The sequence below is a fragment of the Euphorbia lathyris genome, chromosome 1 (genome assembly GCF_963576675.1).
Source record: "Euphorbia lathyris chromosome 1, ddEupLath1.1, whole genome shotgun sequence".
Taxonomy (NCBI): Eukaryota; Viridiplantae; Streptophyta; class Magnoliopsida; order Malpighiales; family Euphorbiaceae; genus Euphorbia; species Euphorbia lathyris.
Window position 1 is genome coordinate 29,084,058 of NC_088910.1, and position 10,997 is coordinate 29,095,054.

Consider the following 10,997-nt stretch of genomic DNA (forward strand, 5'->3'; position numbering starts at 1 on the left):
AAAAATAGGCGGGCTTTGACGAGCCTGGACCGGCCTGAGCCGATGAACAATTTTTATTGTCCAAGCCCGGTCCAAGGGACACGGGCCTGGGCGGGCCGGGCGGGTACCCGGGCCCGTGGATAAGTCTAGTTGTATGTGATGTTTTTGGAGAGTTAAGGGGGTTGAAAGGTTGTCCCCTAAGTTGAGGGGGCCAAGTGAAAAAAAGTTATAAGTTTAAGGGGCTGGATACCTATTAAGCCTAAAAATGAACTTAACTAACATCATTTATAATTGGTTGTAATAAAAAAAAAAAGGGTTTACAAAACCTATTAATATGATGATATCTACAACCTAATCACAATTAATCTTTGATGCATAATGTATAAAAGAAATTATAATTTTATAAATGTGAAAAATGTGATTTTATTGATTCTATCCTATGATTCGATCTAACCAGCTTCTTTTTCTTATAAACATTCAGCTCTCTACTTTAAATTCTACTTTAAATTCATGATAAAACAAATCTGAGAGTAATTCATAATCAAACCTATCGATCTTCATAGAAGTCAAGCTCAAGTCACAAAAATGGACTCAAACTATAGCTCAAAAGTAGAGTTGATGGAAACAAAACTTAATTCGAATTTAAGGTCTTCTGGAAATACAGTATTAATTTCTACTCATCCACCTGAACAATGACAGAGCGAACTAATGCTATACTTGACATCAAAAATCAGCATACTTCGGTATCCATTTTTAGGCAGTCTATCTAAGTTTCAAAATTGATGGGAATTAGAGGTAATTCCTCACTTAACATTCACCAACTCGACATCAAACACGAGCCATGCATTCGGTGGTATTTTCCCACCAGCTCCTCTATCTCCATAACTGTATTAAAATGTACATATTCTAGATGAAGTGCACCAGAAGATAAAGTTATGATGAACAAAGTATAGCATTTGCCTTACCCCATTGCTGGTGGAATAGTGAGCCTTCTTTTGTCCCCAATTCTCATGCCTGAGGATTCAATATGAATACAATGTGTAAATACTTTAGTTAATTAAAATGAACAGGTGGGGTTCGCTAAGTAAAATAATTACCGTTGACACCAACATCCCAACCCTTTATTACTTGTCCCACACCTGCAGAACCACAAGTAGAGAATTAAAATCACTAATAAAACAAGTTCCTATAATCCCCTCATCTGCAATCCATTTCTGTAGTACCTAGGCGGAATTTGAAGGGTGCTCTTCCGACATTAGAATCGAAAATATTTCCGTTCTTTTTCAGTTTGCCAATGTAGCGCACACTAACCTGAAAACCAAAGACATTCCTCTCAATCAAATAGTTTAAGTAAAATTAACCAATGACCTGTGTACCAGTTGACCTACTTCCAGCAGATAAACTACCAACTAAAGACTTGTTAACGATACACAAATCTGTTTGTGGCTTTCACTTTAAGAGTTAACTATCAAATTGACAAGTGACTTGCCTGACTCCCAGGAGAAGCTTTTTTACCATCTGGCTTGCCCATTGCTATCTCCTCAATAACTAACCCATTGGAAAAGGTTCTAACTTGTGAAGACTTGGCTGCAGATGGCTTATCTTCAGAGCTCACAGACTTGTCTTCAGCTGCCACAGTTGAAACATTTTTATCCTTACTCGTATCCTCCCCATTATCCTTATTTTTCTTGTTCTTCTTTTTCTTCTTCTTTTTCTTGTCAGATGTGCTTTCATCAGGCTCATTTTTGGCATCAGTGACAAGCCCCCTGCAATTTGATTCAGCAACATGTTCAGTGAGTAAATTCAGCATAGACCTATAGACCAGGTGTCACAAACATGTATATGTGCATACAAGGACATAAGTGCATGCTATGTTGCATGGAAACGGACACCGGGAAATGTTATTTCTAAAGACGCATAGCTTGGAAACAGAAATGGAAACGACGAAACAGAAATGGACAAGAAACGCAGAAACGCTAGTGAAGAGGAGTTTCAGTGCAACATAGCGTGCATCCTAGCAAAATTTATAGACATTTATGAAAGCAAACTCGGTAAGAACCAAAATCTATTTCAAGGTTTATGTCGTTTTGCTTTCAAACTGCAATATTTTGTTGGTTCCCTCCAACATATATGCAAACGCAAATATTAACAACAGTACAAGGCCTCATTGTGAAAGATGAAAAACTTAAACTAACATCTGCATATGCTGACACTTAAGATAGTCTATCCAGAACCACCATTTTAACATAACCAGTGCAAATATACATAAAAATCCTAAAACATACTGGTAGGAGTAATAATACATGGGAAGATTTGCAGATTGAAGTTCTCACCTCTGCTTCTGCTCATTTTGAGATTCTGCTCCCTTTACCTCCTCACGCTGGATTCCATGATTGGAAAGATTATTGTCATTATCATCACCTATTAATCCATCAGTTTTTACCTTATTATTACTCTTTTCTTTGAGCCTTTCCTTCTTTTTCCTGACATTCAAAGCAACAAACACTTCAAAAGGTAGAAGAAGAGATGAGCTAACAGATGGCAGGCTTCCCAACTTGTTGGAAGTATAAAGTAATACTACTATTGACATATTCCCTAAGTTTTGATAACTCTGAAGCAAGAAAATAAAAAATGGTTCAGGGAGATGGGTGAGGTGGGTGGCGATCATGGAACTCATAAGTGCAATTACAACTTCAGATAAATTCCACAAATGAGTATATCATACTTTATCAGTTGACCTTCTTCGTCAGTACTTTTAACTTTTCTCTTTTTTCCCGTAGCATCGTCACTTTCAGCTCCTTGTCTCTTCTTTGTTTGGTTGGTTCTGTTATCTTTTTCTACATCTTCCTCTGCTTTGGATTCCTCAGCTGCAGCTTTGCTTTTCTGTGAGGAAGCAATTGGAAAGCCATCTTCATCTTCACTTTCCAAAACCGACCCACCAGTTCCCCTCTTACTAACAATTTTCTGTTGGGAGTTATTTTGATCCTCATGAACACTTGGTTGAGTGTTCTTCTTAGAACGTTTAGACTGATCATTTTCATGTGTGGGTTTCTCATCATCTACTATCTCTTCAATTACAACTATAAAAAAGGGGAAATTTGAGAAGAAAATACTCTTCAGTCAACTCCAGCTATAAGTCACAACATAAAATACCACCCATCTTACAGTTAAAAGTCCTGCACTGTTCTCAGGTGTTCAGAGTAAGAATATGTAGCAAACATAATACATGCAGTTGTGTACAAAAAAGAAAGTGTTTGCAAATCTTCTATTGTAGATTGAATTACCAAAACTTCAGCAAATTTTTGAAACATTTGAAAGACTACATCATAATCTCACTTCAAAAGCTAGGAATCTGAATATCTCAGTGTCTACAAAAAGTCAATAACAACCTATACTTTCAACATGCTGATGCATTCCCCATACCACATCTACATTTTTAAATATAGAAGCTAGGTATCAATTTTCATCACGCAATCCGTAAGTCGAATTCTAAAATCATTAAAAAGAAAATCCTTCAAAAAACTGTAAACATAAAATAATAACCAAAAGATAACGATTCCTAATTTTGAGTATTTGCATCTGGTCATAAGCAGAATATAATACCTCCACTCTTGGGGACAGGAGAAGGAGAAAACATTTCAAGATCATCATCATCATCAGTAAAGGGCTCAACATAATCAAATTCACTGGAATCTTCCGTGTCTGTAGAAATGTCCTTTGCGGAATCACTAAAGATAGTAGTAAGGAACAGGTGATCCAAACTACATCATTTTCTCACAATACAATAACACCAAGAGATAGTAGCCAAGGATGGAGATGAGGGAAAAAATAAGATAATAAGCAAAAACCCACGCAACAATGTGAAAAGGATACGACTCATATTCATCAGGGAGATCATCCCCTTCATCAGAGACAAAGTAGCCAGATAGATGGATGCTCCTCAGGCCAATCACTGAAAAGGCTACTAGTTCATCCTTGAATTCAAGATTTAAGGAGCAAGATTCGGTTCTATCAGGTAACAAGGAACACAAGTAAATAGGATTTTTATGCCCAACAGAACACTGGAGTATGCACCTCTCTGACGATGAACCAAGGCCTAGAGTTGCCTAAATCATGAAACAATATATTACAGGCTTAAAATATAAAATGTACTTTGATATTAATAATGGTAACAGCATTACAGTTAGTCTCTGAAGATGAATGAAGCAACAAATGATTCAGGAGAACTAATTATAATAATATTCAACGCAAACAAAGTCACATATGAAAAGCATAATCAACATGAGCATAAACTATCTTCTTCTCCAACAGCTTTCAGCTAATTAAAAGTTTCTCATTTATAAAGACCACATAGAAATTTTTCCAGACCAGAGGTTTGTACAAATCCTAATGCAAATGGAAACATTAAGGGTTTAGCTTTCATTCTTCTCAGAATGAAGAGGAAAATCATTTCCTTCTTCAGTTAGTCCACAATAAACTAAATATTCCTCCCAATGCACAAACGTGTGGAAAAGTCATCATTACACAGAATAAAATGGATTATTAGCATGTCAACAAAGATAATCAGCAAAATTGGCAAATCTTTTCCAGGATAAATAACAAAGAAACCAAGCAAACAAATACAGAATATTTATGTGGAAATCCACAATATTGTCAACAATGCAACCCTGCAAGTTCAATTGCCCCTTAGGTATTACCATATAACTAACATATGGATAAATAATGACAAACCCATTCAAATTTGAGTAGATAACTAGATATAGGTTTGAAAGGTATATCAGTACCAGACACCACATTCTGAGTAAGAAGGAAAGGGTTGACCATGAACGCATGGGTCAAAAGAGAAGCCCGACACTGTTCATATCCTTTCATTAATCAGGATTGTACACAGGTAAGACTCCACAATGTTCAAAGTTCTAATTGAATCTTGAAAAAATCCTAAAAGTGCACCCAAGTCAATCTCCAAACTTATCAACAATACTAGTAAAAATCGGGGGGAAGCTTAAAACTTATTTTCTGCTTAAATTTGAATGTCATTTAGAAGAAAATTGGACTAGTACCTGAGTTACATAAAGCCTTCCTTCCACGTTGTCAGAGTGGTAGGGGTGCGGTTTGCCCGGTTTCACTTCAATCCCTAATCAACATGAAACAGGATGTTAGCATTCCACAGGCAAAATCAAATCCATGGCATCTTATTAACACCTACGAAACAGTCTTCAATTTTCCAAGGATTTCAGACTAACCAAACGCATAAGAGCGGAAAGTGCCAAGAAAAATGGAAGTACTTACCCCAGAAACCCATTTCTTCTCGGGCACAACAAGGTTCAAAGTATAATTTTCTTAAACCCTAGTCGATTCTTTCTTTCTTTAAAACCCTAACACTGCCTCGTGTTATTGGACAAGTGGAAACGATGCACGGAAATTTCGTGAACCTTCACCAGTGAAGGACACGTGTATTGAAGCAGCGAATAATAGTAGGATAAGCAATCTATGCCTCTCTAAGCCTACGTGTACAACTATGGTTGTTCAAAAAACCAAAAGAGTTAAAAGGGGTAAATTAAATGCGATTAGGTTTTTTTAATGGTGTATTATAAGTTGGAAATTGATAAGTGATTATTGAGAAATTGATGTTTTGAGGATGATAATTGATGGGTTTTTTTAATGTTCAAAATGAACTAATTGGAATGGTTTTGAGGATGATAGAAGCAACAAACGTTAAATTAAATCTCTTCATCCCATATAAGAATTAAACGAAACTTTCCATTAGTTTATAAATAAAATAACTTTATAAGCCTTTAATCAATTATTAGGGAAAAAACTTTCTTACACGCAGAGGGCACAGTTAAGCCCCATCATATTAAGGGTGCACTCGCACAACATGGCAACATAAATGCGCACCAGAATGGGGGCCCTTGGACCAACCCACGTTTATTACGACCAATTATCATTTTTATCCTTATCCTTATTTTTTTTGTAGGAAAAGAAAAGAAAAACAAATAAACAAACCACAAACTTACCCGGCATTAGCCTATGAAAGCTAACCCTAACAAGATCATCTGAAAGCAAAGATAAGAGGAAACCCGGAGGAGACGAGAAAATAGAGATTCTCAACATCCTCACATGGCCCTCCCCAGCGAGGCGGTCAGCAACCATGTTCTGCTCCCTGAAGACATGCCCAAAGTTGATGGAGTCGAAGGAGGAACATAATCTTCTGATCCCTTTCACTAAATTTTGGCTACCCAAACTCAAGGTCTTGTTCTCAGAGATAATTTTAACCGCTTCTAGATTGTCTGATTCCACAAGCAATCTTTTCAACCCCAGATTCTTGGCGTGCTTAAGCCCAGATAAGGTCCCCCAGAGCTCCGCAGTGAAGGACAAGCTCATACCTAGATTCTGAGCAAAGCTAGACACACAGGCACCACCCGCGTCTCTCAAAACACCTCCAGCCGCAATTCTGTCATCCACAAGACACGAGCCATCTGTATTCAATTTCACGATCCCTTCACCAGGTCTACTCCAACCCAAAAGGTGAACCACATTCTTTTGGATAGAACTAGATAAGCTATCCTCCTTGAAGCTTTTAATAATGGTATTAATTTTTTTAGAGAAAAAAGCAAGTAAATTAGGAGTGGTAATTGCTTCTTTTCCAAAAATATCAGCATTCCTACAATGCCAGAGCTGGTGGCAGACCACGGCAAAGAGGATAGCCCCATGCTCCAGTTCAGGTAATAACACACCCCTAACTCCGTCAATAAACCAATCACGATCAGAATAGGCCAAGAAATTAGGAAGCAAGTGGGCCGGAAGAATTTCCCTCCACACATTTTTTTTTTCACACAATCTCTAAAGACATGGCAGGTAGATTCAGCTTGAGCTTTGCATCTGCTACAAGTATCAGCCTCCACTAAGTGGCGCCTTTTCCTTTCCACATTCGTAAGCAACCTATCTTTAGCACCAAGCCACAGTAAACTTCTGATGCGGTGAGGAACTTTTAAGGCCCAAATGTTCTTCCAAGCGGCTGAAGGAGGAGGATCCAAATTGAGGTAGAACGCCTCGAACGCAGATTTGCAAGAGTAAGCCCCGTTGTTTGTAAAGGACCAACAGTGATTATCCCCATCTTCCTCTTTACTGCTAACTTTAACTCCCCGAATCTTCAGGAGCGTTTCCAGATCAAGGTAAGCCTCAAAACTCGACCAATGCCAATCACCCTCCGAGTTCACTACATCAGCAATCCTCCAATTACGTATCCCCAGAGGCGGAGGAGAAGTACACACCTCTAATAAAGGCTTCTTACCAAGCCAAGTGTCATTCCAAAAACTAATAGATCTGCCATTGCCCACCGACCAACCAATCCCGGAGCAAAATTCTGAGAACACTGCATTAACCCCTTTCCATAAGAAAGAACAACTAAGAACTCTCTCTTTAGAGCCTCCAAAGATCTTATCCTTTCTGTACTTCCCACACAATAACTGAACCCAAAGAGCCGATGGGGATTGCCACATTCTCCAAAGAAGCTTCATTAACAAAACTTTATTATTATCCCTGGCTTGTCTAATCCCTAATCCTCCCATATTTTTAGGATGACAAACTTCCTTCCACTGAACTAGATGAACTTTCTTTCCCTCTTCCGAGTTTCCCCATAGGAACCGACGATTTATTTTATCGAGGCCATTAAGAACAGGCTCCAGCAGCATACAAGCTTGCATTAAGTGATTGGGAGCCGCACAGTTCACATATTGGATCAAGGTAAGACGCCCCGCAAGAGAAAGGGAATTAGCCTTCCAATTAGCACATTTATTATTGGTTTTATCGAAGATCTCTTTAAAGGAAGCTTTCGAAACTCTATCACTATGGAGAGGAACCCCCAGATAGTTTCCAAAAGCCTTGGTAAGAGGAATACCAGAGATCTTACTCATCTTCTTACAGACCTTTTGATCCATATTATTAGAGCACAACATCCTAGATTTATGGATGTTAAGCTTTTGACCAAAAGCAGAACAAAAGTTAGTAAGGATGTCCATAATCACGCCAATTTTCTCCTCACTCCCTTCAACAAAGATCATCACATCGTCAGCAAAGAACAGATGAGTGACCGGGGGACAGAATTTATTAATGGACACCGGGTGAAGCCTCCCAGTACTCACAGCATCTTGGATAAGATGAGTTAGTCTCTCCATAGCAATAACAAATAAGAAAGGGCTCATAGGGTCCCCTTGACGGATACCCCGGGAAGGAGTAAACTCCTCAGACAAATCCCCATTAATCAAAACTTGGAAGACAGGAGAAGAAATACAAGCCTCTATTAAATTCCTCCAATTATCCGGGATCCCAGCTTTCTCCAGACAATCAAGAAGAAAGCTCCAGTTAATCCGATCATAAGCTTTTTCAAGATCCAGTTTCAGAGCCACAATACCACGGTTTCCCTTTTTTATTTTCATCAAGTGAACCATCTCATGAGCGATAACAATATTGTCCATCATCTGTCTCCCTGGGATAAAACTGCCTTGATTCTGGCTAATAATCTCAGGGAGAATACACCTAAGTCTATTAGCCATGATCTTGGTAACCACCTTATAAATCACATTACACAGACTAATAGGTCTCATCTGTAAGAAAGAGGAAGGCTTCTCCACCTTAGGAATCAGGACCAGAAGAGTTTTATTCACAAGCCTAATATCCTTCGACCCCTCAAAAACCCTTTTTATAAAATTGTAGACTCCCTCTTTAACAGTATCCCAATGCTTATGATAAAATCCGGCCGGGAGCCCATCAATCCCCGGAGCTTTAGTAGCTCCTATGCTAAAAACCGCCTGGTTAATCTCTTTCTGATCAACAGGGTGAAAAGCTTTAATAGTCTTATCCTCACCAACCTCCGGAAAAGTAAACCTAGACAGAGCTCCATCCAAGTCCCCGGATCTTCTTTAAATAACTCCTTGTAGAAATTGAGGGCCAGGAGATGGATATCTTCACCCTCATAAACCCAATTGCCATTAGGATCTTTGATAGCATCAATCTGATTTCTCTGCCTTTTGATTATAGTAGAAAGATGGAAGTACCTCGTATTACGATCGCCATCTCTAATCCATGCTTTCCTTGATTTCTAAAACCAAAGTAACTCCTCTTGTTTAAGCACGGCTTCCAACTCATTCTGGAGTGATCTAAGAAGACAACTAAAATTATGGTCAAACCTGACTTCCAAGGAACGTTGAATGCCTTCCATCCTACTCAGAATTTTATGCTTCCTCCTGATAATATGGCTAAAGATGTTCCTGTTCCAGCTCACCACATTACTTCTAAAACCCTCTGCAGCCATTAAAACATTAGAATGGGGTTTCCAATTATCATGGACAAAGTTCTTAAACTCAGGGTGAGATTCCCAAGCCACAAGATACCTAAAAGGTCTTTCCCCTCTCGGACGAGGGCCTCTCATCAGCCTGACAAGGATAGGACAATGATCAGAATGATGGAAGGGGAGATTCAACATCGCCGCCTCAGGAAACCTACTCTGAGCAACAATATTAGTATAGGCTTTGTCCAACCGAACAAAGGTACTATTACGTTTCCAAGTAAATTTGTGACCAGCAGCACCAAGGTCAGTTAGACCACACAAATCCATATTCTTCTTATGATTAAGACACCTATTGATATAGTGATTCCCTCCACCTCTTTGATCACTCATGAAAGCAATATCGTTAAAATCTCCGGCAACAAACCAGGCATCCACCATACTCGTACTTAAAGAAAACAAAACCTCCCAAAGACGATTACGATTAGCCAAAATAGGATCAGCATACACAATAGTGATAAAGAGGGATTTATTCCCAAGGTAAGTAACCTTACTGTGAATAAATTGTTTATCCATCTTTACAATATCAAATTGAAACAGATCAGACTTCCAAAAAAGCCAAATACCACCAGCACGACCTGTAGCCTCAGACCTAACACACCTCCAACTTCTAAATAATTTAACCACCTCATCTGCTTTAGCTCCACTGATCTTAGTTTCCACTCATCCTTATCCTTATTATTATTCTAGAAGAATTATTTTCCATTAATTTGAATTAATTATTTTAAAATTAATTTTAAAACTAATAAATATCTCCATTTATGTTGGTGTCCATTCAAGTCATATTTATATAGATTTGGACTATCTAATTTCGGATACTGAAAAACAAAATTCCAATTTTTACTCTCTAAAATCATTTTGCCCCGTGTACGTTCATATTATTCCACTTTTTTACTCTAGTGATAATAATTTTACTCACGGTAAGAGTTTACTTACGTGTACTATGTTGTATTCTGAAAGACGATCGTCAATAATAACAAAATTTGTCTTAAGAAACTGTTAATATATGTCTCATAATTTTCTACTTTTTTCTTCTGAACAATTTATAAGTGTTCATACACTTTCCTATATTTTTATTTTATTTCGCTTGTTTTCACTTAATTTTTGTCAATCTAGTTCGGGAAAATTATAAAATTAGGTCAAATAAGAGATCTATTTATATTTTTAACTCATTTACTCAACATACTACATATCTAGACTATGTTTGTGTGACTTTTTCAAAATACCATCACTCTTTCATCTTTCCCCTTCCCTCTTCTCTTCCTTACGCGAACGATTGCTCTACCAGACCTTTGATCTTCCTCTCTTCCTTTAAATTTCGCAAAATCTGCACATTTCTCCACATCACTGTGTATTTCTCTTCTTTATCTCTCCATCTCTTGATTCTTCATCTTCCTAATCCTAGAAAAAGAAGTCATGGTTCTTTATCTTCCTGTTCCTCCTCATTTCTTTCTTCTTGTGACCATCGAAGAAATTGTTATTCTATATTATTTTCATCGTTTTTCCTAGTTTATCATATTGCTATTGACGATTTTAATGGTGAAAGGCACAAAAAATGTAAGTATCTACTGGTTTCTCTACGTTTTTCTAGAAAATTACTTCGCGTAATCTGGTTTCGCGAAGATTTGCGATGAGAAAGAGCCTGAAACGTGACGATCTACTTCATAAATCG

At 37.9% G+C, this 10,997-nt stretch overlaps 1 protein-coding gene across 1 annotated transcript; it reads right to left on the reverse strand.

Moving 5' to 3' along the window:
• Positions 1-490: 490 nt before the first annotated feature.
• On the reverse strand, positions 491-5,399 carry LOC136226399 (peptidyl-prolyl cis-trans isomerase FKBP53-like). The gene is made up of 11 exons (XM_066014868.1): positions 5,269-5,399; positions 5,040-5,113; positions 3,853-4,085; positions 3,583-3,707; positions 2,705-3,059; positions 2,313-2,462; positions 1,469-1,745; positions 1,203-1,290; positions 1,077-1,118; positions 945-993; positions 491-864 (listed from the first exon to the last, which is right to left on the reverse strand). The coding sequence occupies exons 1-11, from the start codon at positions 5,279-5,281 to the stop codon at positions 783-785; spliced, it is 1,488 nt and encodes a 495-aa protein (XP_065870940.1). The 5' UTR covers positions 5,282-5,399; the 3' UTR covers positions 491-782.
• Positions 5,400-10,997: the final 5,598 nt, after the last annotated feature.